This window comes from Cyphomyrmex costatus, unplaced genomic scaffold (assembly GCF_001594065.2).
Source record: "Cyphomyrmex costatus isolate MS0001 unplaced genomic scaffold, Ccosl1.0 scaffold72, whole genome shotgun sequence".
NCBI classification, from domain to species: Eukaryota; Metazoa; Arthropoda; class Insecta; order Hymenoptera; family Formicidae; genus Cyphomyrmex; species Cyphomyrmex costatus.
The window spans coordinates 74,063-98,223 of record NW_017280289.1 but is presented as its reverse complement, the minus strand read 5'-3'; the positions used below and the strand labels follow the sequence as shown (position 1 = coordinate 98,223).

The 24,161-nt window shown below is 37.6% G+C and overlaps 1 protein-coding gene across 1 annotated transcript in view; it reads right to left on the bottom strand.

Moving 5' to 3' along the window:
• mthl1 (adhesion G-protein coupled receptor methuselah-like 1) overlaps nt 1–24,161 on the bottom strand; it is a 156,193-nt gene that overhangs the window by 72,665 nt on the left and 59,367 nt on the right. Inside the window, exon 4 of the mRNA XM_018548307.1 lies at nt 20,514–20,592. Coding sequence (XP_018403809.1) covers nt 20,514–20,592 — 79 coding nt within the window. The remainder of the gene's footprint in view (nt 1–20,513; nt 20,593–24,161) is intronic.

Here is a 24,161-nt window from a genome sequence, read left to right as displayed (position 1 = left end):
ATTGTGCAAAAGTGAAAGAGAGAGGGAGGGAAGAAGATCGCTGACAGATTGCTGAAGGGTGAGATCGCGAGCGGTTTACTTAGGACCTCCTACTATCGCGCGTGAAACGACCGATTTTCAAAATGCTTGCGATGGATGATATTCAAAATTGTACGAATACACATCGCAATAGAGAACTAACGAGAATCATTAATGAGAGACACAAACAAATTTTAAAATTTAAATTCTTTAAATTAAAAAAACTGCTAATTAACCCTCACGTCTTATGCTTCGTACGTCGTCAAAGAGAACCTCTCTGGAATGGTTGGAACGCGACCGCGTTTGACGCGACGATGAACCGACGCGACCCAAGGCTGTCTGAATTATTCAATTATTTCGGAACGGAGGCGAGATGGCGGATGGTTGCTTTAGCGGTAAATACGATGTGATAAATTCTGCGAAACGGTAGCTGTAACGCGCTTCTATCGCGCCAAGGCGAGATTTTCCGAGAGTCGTTCCGAGAATCGATGTCGTTGCACTCCTCCTTTGAGTACCGCTGATTGATATCGCGCACTGTAACACCCTTTAATCTAATAGAAAACGAGAATGGGTCAACGATCACGCCAATCGACGTCGATGACGACGGCGTGCTTCAACGTCTGGAACGGCCAATTAACGCGCTCAATCTCATCCCGCGATCGATTCTTGCGTAGAGGTCTCGAAGAGAGAATCACTTTCCGATAATATCTTCTTACAAATCAATGTTGATACGTAGTCGTAACGCACTGTGTACAGCAAATATTTCAACCAATCCCTTCTTTATAATTACATCTAATTCCAATAAATCATACATGAGATAAAATATATTATATATTTTAAACATCATACATGTTAAAACGTTGTCCTGATCGATTTTAATTACATAGCTTTACACTTCTGTTTTAATTATATTTATTATGAAATACTAATAAGGTCTGGAAGATATTGATTACACGAACGCGACAATTTGATTACACCTGAGTCCGTGTTAATCGTATATTAGAGATGATTCTCTAAAACGTTATAAAATATAGACGAGAACATTCTAAAAAAGAAATGTTTTTCAGGGCGTACCGTCGTGCCTTTTATTTCATATTAAAAACATCCGTTTCATTTGTGTTAATGAGGAATGCAATATCCCCGGCGCTCTCGCCGTCGGCCAACGCGCGTCGCGACACGAAGGACTCCACTTTTCTTTAGAGTTCGCATACGCCGCAACGAAGGAGATTGTCCGTGGATGAATCGTCGGAACGACCGAGCCATTATTCCGTGGCGAGGAACGCAGAATTTTCGAAATAAAGAGACTGCAATGGCGGGCACGGCGCGGCGCGGCGGTCCACAACCAGCGACGAAACTTGCATACGAAGTGCATCTACGTGTACGGAATGTACGTCCTCGTGAATATGCTTCGCGAAAATTCCGTCGCTTTGGTCCCTTCGAACGAGACCTTCAACAATTTTCCGCGACAGGGAGGAGTCGGACATACCTTCGTTATTACGTCGAGAATATTCAACCTGCGGTGTTCCAACGCGAGGCGAAGACTATACGAAGTATCCACGTTTTGTCGACTGACCCTATCGTGTTGATGATACTTTGATAGTAATGCGTGTTACGGAATGTGAAATCATCCCTTTGAACCCTGGTGGAAACACTGTAAAAAATTATCTGTAAATTCAGACACACTTTTGTCCAAATTTTTAGATATGAGTGCTTAAAAGTAATTTTGGACAATTTGTCTTAATTATCAGAGTAGTTTTTCTGAAAGGTCAGATTAGTGGCATGTTTGCCTAAAATATTTAGAATTAGTGTCTAAAAAATTAGACAACATATTTAAAAGCAGCAACTGTTTACAGCAAATGCAGTGCAGTGCGTTTTTGACATTCAACCAGTTATTCTTTAATATTATTTTATTCCCATTAATTCTAACAATATTGCGTAGGAAATGGACAAGAACTTGAATTTTTATTCAATGAATAAAAATATTTTTTTGATAAAAATATATGCAACTTGCATATACACCTGTCCCATTATGATCTAGTATTAATAAATTATTATTAATTAAAATACTGTATCCCCACTTAAATATCATCTTTTCCTTCAGAAAATTTCATGCATTTTGAAGCAGTTATTGTACGGTTATATTAATTCTATTTAGTAACTAAGAAGTAAAACTACTTAAGATCACAATAAGGTAATACTTTGTCTGCAGTTACAGTGCACAAAAGATTTTGCGCACCTTTTCTGCGTAGTAATTGCAGGCAGAGTATTCCTTGATTGAGATCCTAAGTAGTTTTATTTCTTATTTTTGATCAAAACTTTTTTCCAAGTCCCACGTCGGAAAATTTTTTGGGAGTACCGAGTAGTTCTGATCGGAGTTCTGGACAGTTCTCGGCGAGTTCTGTCGAAAAGTATTAGGGCTCAAAGCGATTGGACCAGCGGTTTTCCGAGATATACTCTAAAAATTGTTGATCTTCCGACAAATGTCGCTGTTTTCGATAGAACTCGTCGAGTACTATAAGAAACGCTATTCAGAACTACTCGGTACTCTCAAAAAAATTTTCAAAGATTTCCACTATTTTTTTTAAACTTTATTATAATTCAAAAATGTTTTTTATGTATCAAGAACTGTAGGTATTCACAAAATACTTCTGTTAAGCTGATCAGAACTATGCGACCTTGAATTTCGTTAAAAAGTTAGCACCCCATTTTTAAAAAATTATTAAAAAATGATTATTAAGCGCATATGTCATTAAAAATCATAGAGAACTCTTCGTATCGTCAAAAAGAAGCAGAAATTATCATCAGAACTATTGCATCTAAAAATTAATTTTTCAGAAATTTTTAATTTTTTTTTTAATATTCGAAAATTTTTTTACATATCAGGAACTCTAGGCAATCGCAAATTGAAGCTATTAAGCCGCTCAGAACTATTCCACCTCGAAATTCGATAAAAAGTTAGCACCCCATTTTTAAAAAATGTAAAAAAAATGTTTATTGAGCGGAACTCTTGTTATGAACTATAGGGAACTCTTCGTCTCGTCAAAAGGAAGTGGGAACTCTAATCAGAACTCCTGAGTACTATAGTTGGGGTGCTAACTTAACATACCCCAAAGAATGCATGAAATTTCTACCGGGGAGGAACTATTTATAAAAATTTTTACTTCAATCATAAATTCGTAATTATTTTAATAGTAAATCATGAAAAGAAGCAGGTTTTCAAAGGTTTTTAAGAATTTAAGTACAAAATTCAAATTCCCTCGCTTGTAATAATATGATACGTCGAATATAGTTAATTCTGACTTTGTGGAATGTATATATGTTGCAACTTGGATTAGGGGGAAGTTAAAAAGTTTCGTGCGCGAGATAGCCCCGCCTCGACAGACTGATACGTACCCAATTATCGGGGTTAATTAACGTAGTGAACTCGCCCGCCGCCGATCTTCCGATCTTCGGCTGGCTAGTCGTACCAGTGTTCGAGGCCTCTTGGAAAACGCTCAGTACCCTTTCTCATTTCCTCGCGGAAATAGGAGAGCGGCTAACGTGAGATCGCGATGACCTCGCTCCACTGGATCGACAATTAGGCGGTGCGTCGCTCGAAGCGTATAATTTCTCGCAGCCGGTCAGGCTTTACGTGAAAGTGTCGGTGCGCTGGAATTTCCCGTTTCAACGTCAGATAAGTGATCCCCGAATTTGATGCTTTATCCCTATGTCTTTTGACTCTTTCGTCGGATTCATTGATTAGATTTTTAAACTTATATATAATTCTAACGATTTACTATTACTTATTTATTTATTTTACGTTTGATTCTGTCTTTATTTCGTATAATCTATATAATTTTTCCACAAAATAAATATTTTAGTGAATAGTTTTAAATTTCTTTTTCTCTGATTTTGGTGGAAAATAGACGTATTATAGATTAGCATGTGTACTTTAATCGTGGAAAAAGAATAAAAATAGTAATTTTGTTGATAAAATATCCCCTTAAATAACTTATTATAGCAGTGAAAAACGAAAAATTTTAATTAATTTAACACTTTTTATTGTAGATTGTCGATGAAATTGCTAATTTAAAAGTTCGCAAAGAACAGTTATTAAAAAGAATATGTTAAAACAATATCCATACAGAATAACATTTTTTCGCCACTACAAATTGCTATTCCCAGATTAGAGACAGGAAGAAAGAGTTTTACAGGAAAGAAAGAGTTAAAAATTGCAAAAACTTTCTTCTAATAATGATGGAGATATCCGCAAAGTATACCAGGACACGACCAAGCATGTACCGCTTTATTCTCGTGTGTAGAAAAGTCGAGCGCACCGTTATCATCCACAAAGCCGCTTCTCTTATACGCAGACTCCCTCAACACTAATCTGACAACGAACGTTTATTCGAGCGCACAATGAGTACCGGTTGTCGTCGACGGTATCTCGAGGTCGACAGTATTCTCGATAATATTCCAGAAACTGCGAGAATGAGGACTGTGTATCGCATTACCGTTACACTTCGTGGAAGGAGCAATTATTTCATAACAATAGTCGATAAGCGGCGCGAGCTTCAAGTTTGACATGCAACGAGTCGCGGGAGACATTTTAAACTGTAGAGATAAAAAGTATTCAAACGTTGAGTCGCAAGTATCGTTATCTATGCAGTATTGTGTAACATACACCACCCATCTTAAATGTCAGAATCATTTTCCTGGTGTATTCTTGACATCAGCTTTACATCATCATGTCGCCGTGTAAACGATACAGACGGGTGTAAAAACGCGAATAAACACGCGCCCCGACGCGACGAGAGCTTCTCTATAAGTATTTTCGAAGATGTGTTCTAATAAGCGTAGCAGAGAAAGAAAGAAAAACAGAGAGAGAGAGAGAGAGAAGCGCGGGAGTCCCCATTAAAGTGGCACGAAGCCAACAGCAATAAGAAACTCTGACAGAACTCTCTGGAACTAGATTTAGCCGTGCCCTTACAAAAGTATTACGAAATAATTCAAGTACGAAAATATCATTGTCGATGGAAACCGCGGTAAAACACGTTTGACGTGTCTCTCTCCGGACGCCTTTTGGCGCCGGGCGAAAAACCGGGTTTCCGAAATTCACTGTGAAGTCTCGCGGATTTGTATTTCCACGCTTTCAAAAGGACGGAAAAGAAACACGTGGGTCGCGGAGGTGTGAGATCTTCACATTGCACTGTTACGCGACCTCTTTCACGCGTTTCTCACATCCAGAGAGGAGAAATGCGCATTGCGCGCCTCGGAAAATTTCATATGACGTTCTCCCTTCGCGCATTTGAAACCGCCATAAGTAACATGACGTTTTCGCCGCGAATATTACCACCTTTCGTAGAGAGTTTAAAATACATTCAATGGATGTAACAATTGCGATTCAAACATCGCAGAATTTATGAGGATTATCCGAATATCCGTAATTAAATTCATTTCGCAACGTTTACACTGACGTGTTAACATAGAGATTGTTTTTTCAATTATTTTTAAAATTAAATTTTAAATTAAATATTTTCTCTCCAATATTTTTCGTAGTTGGAAAAGAAATAAATAATACAATACAACTTTTCCTAATCATAAAATTACAAAATGGTTTCAAAATTGTCATTACATAAAATTATTAAAATATTTATTCTACATATTAAAAAAATAAAAATAAAAGAATTAATGGATTTTCATACATTATTATATACACATCAGACTGTTTTTATAATAAAAAAAACTTTCGTTACAGAGAATTATATTAAAAGAGGTCAAAAAATTTACATGCATTTTCCGTAAAAAAAAACCATGACTTAGCATGACTTCGTAATATAGATATTTGCAAATATTCTCTACGTTCATGTGTTTGACGTGAATTCACCTTAGAATTTTACGTCGTGGGGTTTTTGCGCTTTACGTTACAGATGCTCGGCTTCTCGAACGGCGTTTCTTTCCTTGCACATTCGAATACAGAACAGCGGAGAAGAGCTCTCCGAATAGTCGTCGTGAATTTATGTAACGCGTTTTGCATTTTCCCTTCACAATGGATACAAAAGCGAACATGTTGCAGAATCAGAACTTTATCCTATTAAAAAGCAAAAAGTCATGCAAAGAGTATCTCATCGATTTTTCGTCGTTCTTCTTTTTTATCTGATTGTTTATTTCGACTTCGATTGATTTTCTCTGAATAAAAACACGATGTTTTTACAAGAGATTAAAAATGAAAAATCTCCCATCAATTTAAAATTAATAATAATAATGAGAGAGAAAGAGAAAGAAGGCATAGTATATTTAATACTGTATTCATGACATGGAATAGTAAAATTTGAATCTTCCAGCTCTATCTTTTCTTTAAGTTTGAGTAAATGAAATTGAATTGTGTTTAAAAGACTCTCCTCTATCTGACAAAAATATCCGTATCAGAAAGATGTTAGGTTTCTTAAGAAAATGAATCAATTACACATTGCTCTAACAATTTTATCGATGAGAAACCGCAGGAGTGCATCCCGTATAAATCACGGAAAATTTCACAGTGCCTATCTACGCCGGAATTCGAGCTGTGAATCCTCTCCTATCGGCGCGTTCGACCGGGAAACGAACAACCCACACGGCATATCCGAGGAGCTCCTTGCTTCGCACGACTGCACCGGCTGCACCTGCCGAGTATTCCAAAGAGGCGAAAAGAGCCACGGAGGTTTGCAAATTTGAGAATTTCACGCTGCGACGCGCCACATCGCGCCGCACCCGTACGTGTTCGCGATGTTCCCTCGCCGGATTCTCCTTTTTAGACGCTGGTCAAGCGGCTTTTTCTCCGCCGACGGACCGGCGGATAAAGCTGCAACGTTTTACCTAAGTCCCAAGAGCTTGTGCTGCGGAGGCAAGGCCCAACTCGGCCGCAGATGATGCAGGTGCAACCTGCGGCTACGGAGGTCGACGACTCCTCCCGACCCTCTCCACCGTCGCGTGCGTCCGTCTCGAGATCTTGCCTTTCGTTTCCTCCACCGTTGCCAGCGTCATTCCGTGAGCTCGCCACACCGCACGTGGCTCTCGACCGGCTCTCGCAAAAACGATCTTATTTTACGAAAAGATAGAGTAAAACTTCAAGTACTCGAAATACAGGCAAACATGTCCCTTTGCACGTCACGATTTTCATTCTTTTTTCCTAAATATTATTTTATTAAGATTTGTATACGTTAGTATTTACAGAAATGTATATTCTCCTGTTCTCTAAAACTTTTAAGAGTGAAATCTTACTCTTAAAGATTGAAAATTGAACCGCTCATTTGGTGGTGACTATCTCAGGTTTCTTTTTTTTAGTGTAAGATTCAACTCCAAAAGTTTTGAATGTAATATATTATCTTATAGTACTTGTACTTTTAATTCTAAATTCTTTTGTCAATTATATACTGATTAGACGTATTAATTATGACATTACATACTTAATTTTCAACTAAAACTGAAAATAGATGAAAACTATCTAAGTTTTAAAACGTTTTTCAAGTACAGAGAATGTAGATGAACTTTAGCCTTACATTTAATAGACACACACAGCCGACAGTTTAATAGAAAAAGGTTTCTTAATCTACATTTCTAATCATACAGATTATACAGACGTTTAAAAATTTTTACTTTAAGTCCAAATGACTCCTTGCTGTAATCGAGAATCAAGAGATTTAAAAAGTACTTAGTTTCGTTCAAATTTGTCAAAAAGAATTTAAACAAGAGAGATTGTTGCTGACTAAAAATCGCGGTATATACAAAATAATATGAGTTTGAAAGTCATTTTTACTTGAGTATATACATTTCTTAGCAAAACGCGAAACACAAAGACTTGGAAGAATTGAAAAAAAATTGATTATTATTAATTTCAAATGCATTTTTAATTATATTATTATAATTAATTGTTTTAAAGATTACAATGTTAAATTATATTATATTTAAAAAGTCATTTGAGATCAATAATGTAAACAAATAACGTTTTCGTGGAAATTTCCGGACATAGATACACGTTCGGTCACTGGGACGTTTACCTTAACTCATTGCGTTTCGAATTGAAAAATTGCTTAATCGATGGTGTGAGGTGGGCCGTTGATTGTATCTGCCATTGCGCACCGTACCGGTTTAAATTCACCCAACCCTGACTGACTAAGCGTGCAATCACTGCGAGCCACGGTCACGGAGGATGAGCGTATCGTGCAATACGATCCCTGACAATGTCACGCTTCTGAGAGTTCACTGTCGGAGACTCGCCGGGCGAGTTGTATGTGCGTTGCATTCGTGTATCGGTGCGATATCTTCTCGCTGGATTCTCGCTTCATAAGCCCTTTCGTGGATTTCAAATGCCCGTCCCGTACAAACGACCGCGCGAGGAACAACCGCTTCAAACTGTCGTATCGAATTTTTTCTCCTCTCTCGAATTTCGCCAGGTCGTTTATTCGCCTCGAGCTTGTTTCATCACGTAATCGCGATTTTTGTCCTGTGTAAGAGAATGCTACACAGGCAGTCTGCAGCCGACGTAACAAACGCGGAAACTTTTCGGGTAAAAAGATTCTACGTTCAGCTTGCTTTTCCGTTGCGAGTTATCTGACCTCGCTTTGCTTACATGCGGCTGCGCTACTATCACAATCCGTCAGTTAAAGTTGACTAAAGTTCGACTGATTTTCCGCTTAACTTTCTTATTGTTTTGTTTCGGGAAGGAAGGAACAAAGGAATCGGCTAAATCTTAGGTAGATTTAATTGACGTTCTCGGAAACGGCTTTCCACAAGTTGCTACAAGAAAATACACGAAAGTCGAGACTTTGTAACTCGCGCGCAATTCCTTCCAACGAAATGGAGACTAAGTCTACGCAGATGTATTTTTAGACATTTAACATGAACTGTTTTCTCTCCTAGTCGCGCGTTACTTTGCGTATACATACAATAAATGTCACTCGTAAAAGTGTTTGCTGTTGTTTGTTAATTGAATTACGTTATGAGTAACCGCGCGTCTGCGTGCTTCTAATTTACGTGCCGCTGTTGCATAACATTATCGTGGAAATACTGCGAAGCAGCAAAATAGAAAACGACGATACGACGAAAGATTGTCGTGTAACTTGGCACCAGCTTCCGCAACGCATGTTCGCACATGCGTGACGTTCCCCTATGGTACACGCTGCTACATAACGAAGAGAATTGCGCGGGAGATAATGACGAGAAATTTAGCTCTGTTGATCTCCCGGGGTCTATGTACAAAGCGAAGAAACGCCACGTAATTGCCATCGTATTAATTATCAACGAATTAACGTATGCTAACGAAGCAGATTTCGTTAAAAGCTTCGGAAGATCCAAAGGGCTGAGATCACGAGGAGGTATTTTCACGTGATTATGAAAGCACGCGGAAAAGTACGATGGAACGTGAGATTATACTGTGGTATAACGAGGGATTCCTAAAAATCGGTAAACGAGCCATGAGAGAAACTAACAGAGAAATCCCCTCAAATTACGCGAAAAAGGCGTGTAAAGTAATATCGTAACTCTTTTTTTTTTTTTTACATGCCTCACAATAACAGTTGGATTATCGGATAGGTATTGGATAAAATATTAAACTTGTTGAAAAGCGCTGAAAGTTGTTAAATTAATTCTATCGAGTGAATAAAGGGCGGGCGTTTCCTAAGAAACCGATTACGGAGCGGAGAATTTTATCGCGGGATGTTTGCCCATTTTCGGATTCCGGTGGTAAAAGCGAGGAAGGGTTGCGCTGCTGCAGAGTAAAATCAAGATAAAAGAGAAGGATACAGACAAGTGGGAAGAGATCGAACAAGAGAAAGAGGAAAAAAAAAAAGACCCGTAAAAGTATCGACAAGAAGTGGTACACGCTGCAGTACGAATCTTTGGCACCGCGCACGCCAAGATTCTCCCTCTCTCTACAACGGTCTCAAGAGAATCAGGCTCTGAATTCTAACGACCGTTCATGATTTACTCGGTCTGTTCACGGTTCTTGATATAGTGGTGCCTGAGCTATAGGGTACATTCACGTCAAGGCAACTTTTGTTCCTGCGCAAATGTCCACGAAGACATTCCTCGCGAGTCTGCCAACACGAGCGCTGATGATCTATGAAATTCAATTCATTCCTGATGAAATGCTCGCGGCAAATTAACGCGCGCGCTTAGATCACGACATTAATAATAATTAGAAATACGATAAATGAGGGACGTATACATCGTGCGCGTGTAATTTCCCTTGAATTATTTCAACAGGATACCGCGATAATATCTTCATTAACATCGTTTTACTCTCGAGAGAATAACGTGGATCAGCCGCAAGAAAATAAAGGACTGTCTCGTCGTGCGAAGCACCGCGGTGCTGTGCCGTGACCGGTACTCGAAATAGCAAGGAACTATAGCTGCAATTTAATACCGATTACCGTAATACATTGTTATTTTGCGTTGCTACAATGCGACCCGCGGAGCCGAACGATGGACGGACGGGACAGCATCGTCCTGCGTGACTGTATCGCGCAATTGTGTTATGCAAATGCCGGGCATTACGTAGTCGCGACACGGCTCGAATAAGGAGCAACGCTCCTGAGATGTACTCGATCCAGTTCGAAGGAAATCGGCTACGCGGTGGTATATACCTGGACGCGGACTCTCGTCTCGTCGCGCCGTGATTCATTTCCATTCTGTACCTCCTACGCCCGCGCGATCACGCAGTACAGAGAGGATTTCATCACGCGCCGGGAGGGACGTCGATCATGGTAATGGGCTCGGCTTTATTTCACGGGAAATATCTTCCATGCAGCACGTAGCACGAGAGGAGAGGTCAAAAATATACGCGAGTGAGGTGAACCCCGATGGAGTTTCGTGCTCACGCGCGGAGAACCGCGGAGGCGCGTGAGTTGTAAAGGCTTCGCGTGATTCACTCGAAATGTTCTGGCCGCGCGAGTCGGTACTCATTATGTACATATGTAAGAGAGAGAGAGAGAGAGGGAGGGAGAGGGGGGGAAATACTCTACAGTAGCTAACGAGGCAAGTTGGAAACCTCGTCTGGTATCTCAATACTCGGCAATATACGTCGAGATTTAATACGAAATCTAATGACATGTTACAATTATTTCGTATATATTATTCACTCCCCTAGAAAGTTGCGTCATGTGCATTATTTCTGGTTAAATATTTGCCAACTCTGGTACAACCGTATTAGTAAAAAGTTATTGATTTTATAAAAGATCTTGCAGTAAGGTAATAACGTTCGTATACGCGAACTACGGAAATAAGAATAGACGACGGAGCGTTATTCGACGTTCAATCGAAATTCTAAAAGTGAAAAACGACAATTTCCTCCGACAGAGAAAAATAGATTTCTCAAGATGCTGCTCCACCAATTCCGGGATATTCGGTACGGTCAGTTGCGCGAGAACCGAATCAAAAGGTCCGCGGGATACAAGCACATCCGGAACAAATCGAATTTGAACGGAAAGATCACAATGCGCGGAAGTCCGAGTATCCAGACACCGAAAAATCCGGATAAAAGCGGGATACGACTAGAGGCAGCACGCGTTCTGAATTTTCAAGCCCGTACGATTCACTCGGTCGATTTGCTGTCAGCGGTCCCGCGGGGAATGCATTCATGACACTACCGACAGTCGCATAATAGGCTGCGGGATGGAAGCTGCATCGGTGAGCATAACGACGATTCGTCTATCTTTACACAGGCGGGTCGTTGACTAGCAGACCGGTCGAGGTCCCCGGCTTTTAGAGCCGGCAGTCAAGTTACGTTAATGCAATTTGCATGCATTATCTAACGCGTAACGAACAGCGCTGCGAAGAAGAGAAGGTGGGATACTGGAGTCATTAACTCGCTCCAGAAAGACGAAGCACAGTTGTTTTTTTCTTTCTTCTTGCGCAACGCGGAAGTTCCTTGCGTGTAACTACAGTTTGCAGTAATCAATTTAGAAATTAATTTAGGGCCTCTTAGGTCTTGACTCTTATAGAAAAAAAAAAACCAATGGAAGTGTCCTCTTCCGATTTTGATGAGTTTTGCATTTTATATTTTTTGACCAAGACATGAGGGACCCATTTTTTTTTTTTTTAAAGGCTTAATTGCATTTTTAAGAGATGCAACAACTCCTTGAATAAGAAAATCATTTTTCTTTCGAAGCGAATATCGACAAAACTATAAGACACCAAAAAAAATGTCCCCGAAAAGAGATGAATGGTTTGAAAAGTACTTTATAATACCTAATAATTTTAAAAAATTGTACCTATAAAAAACAAAAGTTAAAAAATTTTTTTATTGTAATTATTAAGAACTCTTACATTCAACTTTTATTTCAAACTGTTTGTTCTATCAATTGGTTTCTTATAAAAAAAAGCGTATCCTTTATTTTTGTCTAAAAAACAATATATCCAACAGTCATCAAAATCGAAAAGAGATACTTCTTTGGGTTTCTTTGTTAATCTAGAAACATCTACAGTTTTGCCTTTTAATTTGCACATTACGAATACATATAAATACTTTAATCATATATATGACATTTATTTACCGAACACTTTGACTGAACAAAAATGAATCCCAAAGGCGTGTAAAATAGCAGCAGCAAAATTTCGACCAACGCAGATCGTCTTTCTGTCTCCGTGGGCGTTCGCAAATTAGGCAGAAGTATCATAAAGGGAAGGCTTGTTGCCGGTAGAATAATTTCCAGTCACTCGGAATCGAATATCTGTACGCGCGATTTCGCTTTACCATTGAATTCGATAGCTCTCAAGGTGGGTCGGGCTTACTCTCTCCCGTCCGTGGCCCTAAATTAGCTTAACCGCTCGACTTCGGAACTCGGCCTGGCAGGAACTTCTTCGTCGGATCCTCGAGACTGCGGCAACCGCGCGCCGTCGCAACAAGATATCTCGCTGACCGTCGCGTTTGCGGTCGTAGTCGTCGGTTTGCCATGTTTCCCGCATTTGCCTGTGACTGCAGCGGCCACGGATCTCACGCGAGTATCTCGCCGTACTCGAGTCGAATTCGGTGTATTCCGGACGAGGGAGTCCGGGCTCTTAGGTTTGTTGATTTTCGAGCACTGACCCGAGGGACCTCAAATACCAAGCTTTATAGCACTCGACCACTGTGTCTGCCGATGACTACGATCGTTCGAATTACACGCGCCAATGTATCTCGACGATTGGGATGTCCGGTAATAAATAGGGAATAGAGCTAAGTTTTTGCTTACAGAACGATAAAATACTTTTTTTTTATTACCATTATATATATTTTATTATATATGTGTGTTTATATGAAAAATATGTATCTTTATGTAAATATCCTTGTCCAAAGTGTATTTCATCAAAATTGTTTTTCTTTTAATCTAATTACAACACAAAACATTTTTTAAATAAAACTATTGGGTGAAGATATACACGCAAATAACGTACGTACTAATAGCGCGTTCAGACTTATAATGAATTCAGTTAAACCAGTCGAATTAATGCATATTAAAGTTATTGTATACATCGATCTGTCTCTAAATATAAAAATGAAATGCAAACATTTTGAATTACAGAATACGTATTTTACAAAACAGCACAATAAGATGTATTAAAAATTTCGCTGTTTATTACCCCTATATTATTCCTATGTTTTTTATTAAACACACATCTTTACATCAATTTGTGTACGACAGTACAACACCGAGTGCGTCCAACCAAATTCGCTATTGGAAACGATTTCCAGCAGTTTTCGCAATGAATGGTTCTCAAGGGAAATTATTCGTGCAATGAGAAGACTAATGATTCGCGACAAGCTATAGAGTTACATAAAATATAACTTTGCACGAATGTGGTCGACTGTAAAAGAAGAAGCTCTCCCTCGCGAGGCGGACCAGTTGAATATATTGCCGTTACAAGAAGGCCATTGTGTCTTGCGAAATTTGACGAGTACTCATTCACAGAGACCCAGTTTCGAATATTCGGGTCGCGTTTCTCTTGGCAACGACTTCGACGTTCGAATAAGTCGTCAATAGACGAGAATCGATCTATTTACAGCTAACCAATTGTGAGATTCGGACGCATTCTTTTAGAGACAATAGGAAATCGAAGAAAATAAAAGGTAACAAAAGGGTGATAAATCGCGTTGCTGAGAATTCCAAGAACATTCAAGTGGAAATTCGTCAAGCTTCAAGATTCATCGATGCGGAATTTGAAAGAAAATTAGTGGAAAACCCGGGGAAAAAAAATTTGGTGACTCTGAAGAACGAGGGAAGAAAGATAATGAGTTGCTCTCGGAAGAAGGAAAGAAAGATTAATCGACTTTCATTATAACACGGATGCTATAAGGCCGGTATGCTTAATCATGGTATACCTAATCTCATCATAGTTAGTAAGATTAACCTTCTTAATTCTAATGTTTCGCAATTTTGTTTGATAAAGAAAAATAATAAATGGAATATCAATAAATTACACTATCACTTGTGGGAAAAATAAAGTATATTTTTCCAAAAGAAAATATATATTTCTTCAGTGTAATTCAAAAAAGTGTAAATTATTATATTTATTATCTGCGTAGAAATTTTATTAAAAAATATTTACTGGAGTAAAGTCATCAAGAAATAGTAACGATGTCGTTAAGATCATTTTAATCATTCGCGTCACGCACTCGGCTCGGTAGTGGTCAAAGAAATTGAGGCGGTTGGTTATCGGGAGTGTGCGAGATAAACGAAGTTAATGAGCTTATCCTTCTGGGAGAACAGAAGAAACCTTAACGAACTGTCCTTTAATACACTCATGGCAAAATACTCGACCGCTTCACGCAGGACATGCTGGGCTCTGTTTTGCTTTACACCGACTGGCTCGACTATCGTTTTGCAGGCAGCCTTTGTGATTAGTTTCCTCATTGCTGACAATGACTGATTGTATTGCTCGAATTTCCAACAGATTATCATTAAAGCATTAAAACAAGTCTTAATGAATGGTATATCGATTCTCGATTAGCGTTTTTAAAAGCGGCTTTTTCTCACGAATCGTTGCTCATAAATTTTCTTCACTGTCTTCCTTTTACTGTCCTCAAATCGCGAGATTTTCCAACTTTAATCGCACGTTCCGATGATTGACATTGTTGCAAAGAGTATATTACATTTTTACTACATTTACCCGCGCATAAACGCAGAGCATTTTTATTTCAGGGAATAAACGACAAAGGCCTGTCGAGCGGGTTAACTTCGTGAAAAATCGGTGCGCCGCGGGTTCAGCACAGGCAGATGCTGGCAGCGGCCGGAATGCAAATTCGTTTAGAGAAGAAACGCTAAATGCACGCCGAGGTCACGCAGCGGTGCAAGCGTGCGCGCATCGACGGCGATTGTAGTGACCGTGGGAAGCTGCTTGGATGTTAGATAATTGAACAATTTCTCAGAAAATAGAGGCGCGAGAACGCGTAGGACATCGAGAGTACGAGGAAAAAAGAGAGAGAAAGAGAGAGAGAGAGAGAGAAGGGAAGGCGGAAAACGTGTAAGCACGCAGGAAAACGCGTGACGCGACCTTCGTGTGCAATTAAATGTAACGGTGATGGCATCGAGTTTCCATTGATGGTAATAATGTCGCAAGCACTACTAATTGGCGCAACGGGAGGTAGCGTCAAATACCCACGGTTGCTTCTGTCACAGAAGCCTAATGCAAGAAAATTACACTGATCGGAATTGGTTGGTTTGATTCAATTTACCGCATTCGATATTGTATCAACAACGTACTTGCAAGCGAATATCGTTAGCTATATATATATATATAACCAAAACAATACGATGTGTTCATTAAGGACGAATTTCTATAGAACGCTCCCACTTGATACAATTAAATCATTTAGATGGTAGCGCGGTATTGCTAGTCGGTCTCGAATATTGTTCCACTTGACTGTACTCAAAATTTTAATAGAAACAAGAGGCAAACGATAGGCAAAGTTATACTAATAAAATTTCGAAAGGTATTTTCTTAGAAAAATATATTTTAGAAATATTTTTAAAACAATATAGTTAATATCAAGGCTTTTTTTAAACCAGCAATTAAAAGTTGATTTATATCTCATTTTAATGACTATAAATACAATAACATAAATTTCAAACGTTTCTCGACTTACAAAGTCTTCTTCAGAGTGATGATAAATAATAACAATATATAACCTATTAGAAGTCATCTAGTATAAATATAATAAATAAAATAAAATAAAATAATGATCGCGCTCTATGTTGATGTATGTACCTTGTCTTGTTTTTTTTTAAATATAAATTAAATCGAAGTACATGTCCATAGTAATCCAAATTATAAAAATATGTGTTTTCCAAATTCGGTTCTTATCGAAAATCTGGCTCAGTTTCAATTTCTATTCATTTAAGAACTCCATTCAAAGAACTCTCCTATTATATTGTTAATTTATATAGAAGGTCTGTTGAATCAAATTTAATAAATGTGTCAAGTTATAATAAAATAGATATTTTGTTACACGTATCGAAAGACATTGATATTTTTAAAATTGTGTTTTATTTTATTTTGCAGCGTAATTCTGTTGGTATTTTCTCCCTCTTAAAAGTTTAAGTTATTCTTTGAATTCAAACTGTTTAAACACGAAAATGAAAATGTATTATTATTTTCGATATGTCCACACGTTTGCGAGGTCTCCCGACCAAAATTTACGAATTTGAGGATTAGCGGCATTCACTTTGTTGAGCAATAACATCCCGTATAGCACAACGCGTTAATCCGGTGATGAGCGAAGCGATAGGCGAACATCGCCGACGGTAACGAGTCGACAGACCGTAAGAAAAAAAGAGATCATCGGCAATGCAACAGTGGTGGTCAGTGCAACGACCGTGTAGAAATGCGCGCGCGCATGCAGCCGCAAATGACATCAGGATAATTTTCCAGCTCGAAAATCACGGGGCACACGAGGCAGCCACCGTGAACGCGCAACGTGCCGCTGACACTTCAACAAGTGGATACACGCGCACGTGTCGCCGACAGTTTTGACGTGTGTGCGTTTGCGTGCGTGAGTAATGCGCGCGCGCGCGCGCGACAGAGAGAGAGAGAGAGAGAGAGAGAGAGAGAGAGAGAGAGAGAGAGAGAGAGACACATGAAATAAAAGTGTGAAAGACGTGAGAGTGCAAGTTCATCGAACCACATTGGTCATGATAAGTCAGGGTCATTAATACAAATGCTTATCGCGCGTTTAAATATTTTAGTTGTCTCCGACCTGCTAAAAATTAGGGATATCGTTAAGCGAGGGCTAGTTTATCGGATCGATGTTATATGAATTCATTTATGTTACGGGTAGAGAGATAATACAAATTGACGCAGTACGTTACGAGATAGTAAAAATTGAAGTCTCGTGTTTTGTCACAATTGTAGTCCAAATGCAATATCGCATCTATTTGTAACATTATGCACAGAAATCAGTCTAATGTAATTAAATGTTGAAAATACGGTAAATATTTAATGAAAATGTTGTTTAATTATAGCGACAAAAATGTCACTTTTGTGAATTTACTCAGTTTAAACGCACATGGAAAATATTATAAAACCAACAACGCGCGATAAACTTTTGCTAATAAAAAAGACTTACTTTGCACTAATTAATTAATTGAATTATTAGAATTTAATGTTTTCTAACTTATTGAGTTACTGTATGAAATAATACAAACGGCCACACATTATATAAAATTTAATATTTAGATATAAAGCTGAAAATACGTTCTTAAAAGTGTTCTGTAATGAATCGCAAACACCTCGATGCAGTCACAAAGCTTCGTAATAGCTAATTAGGAGCATCAATAGTAATTATCGATGCTTCTGATTGGCCGTCACGAAGCATTATGACTGATAACAAGGTGTTTGCAATTCAATGCAGAATGCTCTATAATCTCCAATTCTTGTTATACTTTTAACGTTTCGACAAATGTTCTACGTGTTTGTCCGCGAATAATGAGATTATAAAATAAGATTCTAAAATTGTCTACTTTTGATTAAAAAATATTATTAAATTCAAACGTATCTCCTTAGGTTAGAAAATCGTTAATACAGAATCGATTTTATTCGTAATTTAATTTATTTGCGATTTAATCGCATAAAAAAATAAAAGTTACAGAATAAAACAATCAATACAAAAATTGATCGTACGAAAAATTTTCTGAATTCTAACGTTGATTGTAACTGCGTAAGTCAAATTGTTATCAATTTATCTCATACTGAATGTTATAAATCGACACGTCAAAGCGTAGATAATTTTACGTATGGCGAGATGCAGATGATAGATAGCTTCTCGATCGAAAAGATGTGATGAAAATAATGCGCAAAGAAACACGACGAAGAAAGGGAAGATAAACGAAAAAGAAACAAAACAGAAAAGAGAGTGGGAACCACGAGTACCGGCAACGAGACGAGGAAGAGACCCGTTATGGTGACCGTGTTGCATCGCATTAACCAGTCGACCGAGTGATCTTGATCCAATCTCTCGTGCATTCGGTTCCCCCAACGAGCAAAGCTTTCATCATGACAGCAACATACTGTACTTACTAGTAGTCAGAGTACTTAGGTATTTTTCAATTGTAGATTATGGTCCGTATACATCACATTTTTAATGTGTTTATCTAATAATAAGACTCACTTAAAGCTCAAATTCTTAATAAAAATCACTAAGCAATATATTTTCATAAATAGTACTAATTCTAAGTACACATAATAAATATTTATGTTAAAAAAAAAAGTAATACTTAAAACCAAAAATATGTTTACATATTAATAAATATTTATTTGCTATATGGAAATGCTTGCTTAGTACTATTCAAGCCAATATTAGATTTAGGAATTTTTTTATGTAGTATAGATATGAATTAGTATAGATATGAAACATATACAGAGCAACGTATTATAAATATGTATACAGAATTTTACATTTTTATATTAAAACCCAAGGTTATTAATTCTTAAAATGCCATTTACGTATTTAAATCTTTTGCATATAATCTAGTAATTTATTGATTAAATATTTGATCTATTACCAGCAGTTTGCGGAAAATGCTTTTTATTCTCAACTAATTGCCTGCGGTCTTCATTTGTGAATTTCACCAATTTTTTATTTTCGATATCCACAATAATTTATTCATCATTTTCAATTAAAACTTTTTCAAATAAAAAGTAAAAGTTTGACAGTTACCGGATTAATTTGCTATGAAAGAGCTGATATATTTTTATCAGAAATATTCCGCGGAAATATCGGTCAGAACATTTCATTATGTAAATCATGAGAACGATTTTATTTTGTGCAGTCTGCTTTAATCCGAGTGATTATGCGATCATAGACGAGGATATAATTGCGTTTGTCATTTGTACGTTCTCTCGCGCGACCCAGTACTTTTCATAATTACGTATGGATGAATGGACTTTAATTAGCTACAACGAGCCGTAGGCAAGAAACATATAGAATTTCCCTGAAATTTAGTTAAATTATTATAATCATCTGCTTGCGTACGGACGATTTATCCGCATTGTATAATTATTTCGGACTGTAATGAGGCGACATGTTAATTAGAATTTATTTCGCCATTATCGCGCATCGATATTCATCGGGATAATTAAGCATTTTGTTACTCGAAAAATAAGAGCGATGTTAACTAAACCAAATCGATAAATCCGTGTTCTATTTATTTACGAGATAATAATATTTATCGCGTACCTCATTTTTGCTTAACTTTCGGTTGTGGTTCGCTTCAATCTCCCGATAATTCAGAATTCCCTTCGAATCGTAGATAGAAATTGGCTATTGTTTCAACAATGTTAACTGCTTCGTTTTACTTAACAATAGGTATATACGTCAGTGATCTGTATGGTATTCTATTACGCAACAGATAGACGACTGGAATGTCTGTACTGTTCCAAAGCATTTTTGCCCTTTGTTTTTTTTAAACATTTTTATCGATAACGTCGCGAGGTATAACAGCATTCCGCAAATTCCGATTATTCTTCAACGGCAGTGGCGCAATTTTACGACCCTCTAAAGTATTGAGCATCACTCAATTCTGAAGTTTTAGATATTCGTGATACAAAGTCAGAGACCTCTCCGGCTGGCTGCCGGACGATCCTTCACAACTTTGTAACAATGGTTATCAAATAACGGTCGCGCGTAAATACATCGCAAAGTACACAGTTGGAAAATTTGTGTATTTTTGTGAAAAAATCTGCTGTTTGTTAGGCGAAATTATCTTTTTAGAGAACATTTGTTATATGTTAATTTTGTCATAATAATTATGTTGATTGCACACATAACTCTCTTGAAGATTACATTCCATTTTTGTTGAAATATAAACATAGTATCCGTGTTACCATTCAACATACTCATATTATATGTTAAATTAACACAAAAATTTGAGTGGACCGTTTGGGACATACGATTTATGTTAAATTTAATAAATTTTTTCCAACTGTGTAATGCATTTTAAGTCACGCTTAAAAATACATTTATCTTCTGAAAACAGGACAATGATGAGAAATAAATCACGACTCACCTAAACGTCCACCAGATGTTGAAACACATCGTATTCAGCCAGAAGAAAGCAGCCAGGAAGAAAAAATGCGCCATGATCGCTGAAACATAACAAATCTCGTTAATTTTACAAATATTTAAAGAGGTTTAAAGAAGATTTACTTTTCTTCTTTTTGTAAGAATATAGTGTAAGACGACAAATATTTTATTTTTACGATTTAAATAATTTTAATTATTAAACATTAATTTAAAAAAAAAGAATCAATCCACATAATAATGAATTGTTCGAAACTCTTTTGCCTCAGTCAAATATTTTAGTCATAGCAGTGTACTCAAAATTTCACTTACAAGTTTAATGGCAAATTACTTTGTATGCTGTATATGTATGCGTTGTATGTGATTCTCCTTAATGATTTATCGCGATTCTTAACATATTCTAGACATTTTGTAGCGGGTAAACTCGTTGAACAAAGACACCGTCGGTTTTCAGAACTTCGATGCGTTCGTAAAAGATTCATAAACCATGGGTACGGAGAAGGTTTCGAGGGTAGGACACGCTAGAGCAAAGGGTCGGACAAAACTTCGGGGAGAGACAGCTTTTGTGAGAATCTGCTTGAAAAGTCGTCGAGAGGGTGCGCGACTAGTGGTGTCTTATACATTTTTTAGAACCGCCCGCATTCATCCTTAGAATCTGTGCGCGTCTATTCCTAATGAAGGCGAAAATTACACAGAGAGATAATCTTCGCCGTATTAAAACATCATTTTATTTCATAACAACGCCTATTCAATACGTATTTTATGAAAAACATTAATTAAGGATATAAATAGTGTCAACAATCATTAGTAACACAATACACTCTGTGCATATTTACACAACTATAAACTTTATTTCAAATAAATTTAATAAAAATAAATATTGAACGAAAATAAAACACAATACATAAAAACTGTGCATGTAATTATTATCTATAATAATGAAAAGAATTATTAACTCTTTTGTTGAAAAATCAATATCTAATAATTCTTCTTAATAAATAATAACACAATTTTTTATTTATTTTTTCTTAATTCTCGCTCCTCAATTTTTAATAATTTTTTAACTTTCATCGTTTCTTTAACATTAAAAAAAAAATACGAAATTACAAAAACACACGGTAGCAGTGGAAAGATCAGATGGCAAGAGGAATGAAATATCGTTTCAATATTTGTGCGACTCGCGTATTGATAAATTTTTAATAGCGTTGCGTGCGCTTGGCCCTTAGAATACAGAACAATGAGGGCAGAACGGAAGCCATGGTGAGAGAATGCGAACATTAATTTCTAAAAACGCAATCGATAGCCATACATAACGACGATAATAACGAATGTGCTGGCTCGCGCTCAACCTTGTCAAACATTCCTTTGCAAATAGGCACTTTATTTTTAATAAGCACGGATGAATGTGCGACTGAGTGTATGTCATCCGCACGACGAGACGAAATGTATGTTGTGATTAAAACAAAGGCGACCACCGATCGTCAATTGTTCATTAATGATGAAAACATTTAATCTTTCAAACTTAATTATACACGCGGAGAGCATTTCACAAAATGTAAAATATTCGATAAAATCGGCTACAATAAAATATGTACCCTATACGTAAAACAATACGTGCGTGTCCTGTAAATGTTTTTATTTCACTCTTTGTGTTCGATAAAATTTTGAAATCACGTACGAACATAAGCATCCATCATTAATTACGTAATCACGTTGTTTCATGGATACTTCGTTATGTACAAATTTAATTTCACACGATTTGTATAATTACAGGCTGTTTGGCGAGGAACGCCATCAATAAGCGATCCATAAAAAAAAAAGGCAAACGATATTAAATTACTCCTCGTGATAAAACACCAACTAATAGCGAGATTTATTAACACTTTCCATTTCGCAATATGCATACATTGCAACGTAATAGTACGTACTCGACGTACGAAGATAATGCATGCAAGATCTATCAGACCAAGTTCCTTGCGTTCACTCCGTTACTATGAGTTACACACCTCGTTCGCACCTCGGGACAAACGGGCAATTAGAAGTCCTAAAAATATGAATAACGGCAGCGAGTGACTCATCGCGTGACTATCGCTTAATAGAGTCTCTATATTCAGTCGCAATTATCCTAACGGAAATGGTAAAAATTTTGCGTACGGGAAGATAAATCGCACTGTAAACATGTCTGACTGCGTGCCGCGGGTTCAATTAACTTTTACTTTGTACACACACGTCGACACGGGCGGTACATATATAACGAAAATTCATATCGCTAATGGAGAGTAACCAGTTGCAGAATCGCGATTTTAAAGATCGATTATAATTGGTTCGTCGCTGGCGATGATTTACGATGTCAGGACAGCTTTGCACAAAAAAAAATACACGCTGTATACAAATAATAACTACTTGTTTAAATGTTCCACGTGTCCGTAAATCCGTCACAAAAGTTCATCGAGAGCGTATCAAAAGGATTCAAAGTATATTCTGAATCCTAGAGTATGTTTGATAATATATACTTTAATTAAGATTATTAAATTTTCAGACAAATTTAGTTTATTTGTTATTATATAAAGACGTTGCTTCAATCAATTTTATAATATTTTTTAAAAAGGGAATAAATTAAATAATCATTTTTCTTAGATATGATATTTTTTAGATTCACGGCTATCATTTAAACAAATGAAGAAGTTACGCGCATTAAGAATTTCAATTTGTCAATGAATATAATTAATTTACGGATTATATAGGTATGTCTCTAATAGAAGCAATTTAATAAGATTTATAATACTTATGACATTTTCTAAACATGCTAGAAAAGGACTGTTTTATTACGAGAGAACTCATTTAATGAGTCACGTATCCTCATACGCGCGTGCGTGAGAAACGATAAACTTGTATTTGGCTAAATCCCAGGAAAATTACTTTCGTCGGCAGTTTGTCGGTGTAAGTAAAATGCAATGTCCATTCGGTAAAACGTGGACTAACGACCTGCAGTTACAGGACCACCTCCGACGACGCCCGAAGTCATGGACGAAGTGAGATTAATGCGTACGTTACGCGGTGGTGAAATCGTCAAATAATTCTTCGCCGGGAGGCTTTTACGGGACGCGGCAGCCGCCGGCATTTATCGCGCGCGCGGCCTAGAAATAATTAAATTTCCAAAACTAATTACGACTCGTTGCAATTATAACTCTCGGGCGACATTCATCCGTGAATCGCCACACTATCATCCACCCTCGTCGACCGGCGCCCAGCACCGGGGCGGCTGAAGAGCTCGCAGGCGAAATAGGGGTGAACCGTTACGGTGTCTCATCCCACAACGACTGGCCACCCTTCATCGACAAAATCCACCCAGCAACGTGTTTCGGACGGCGGAGGCGGATCGTGTTTGCGCGGTGTGTTTTCCATTTTCCACGCCCGGTAGAATCCACCGTGTGCAGCAATGGTCCTTTTGTTAGAATTAGTACTGGGAGTCAAAAGAGAGAGAGAGAGAGAGAGAGAGAGAGAGAGACAAAGAAAGAGAGAAAAAGAGGGAGAGAGAGAGAGAAAGATGGAAATATAGCGCGGGAGATATTTTCAAGTACGATGCGCGCTGCTTGTTTTCACATTCATCATGATTTATACGAGTCGTGAACAG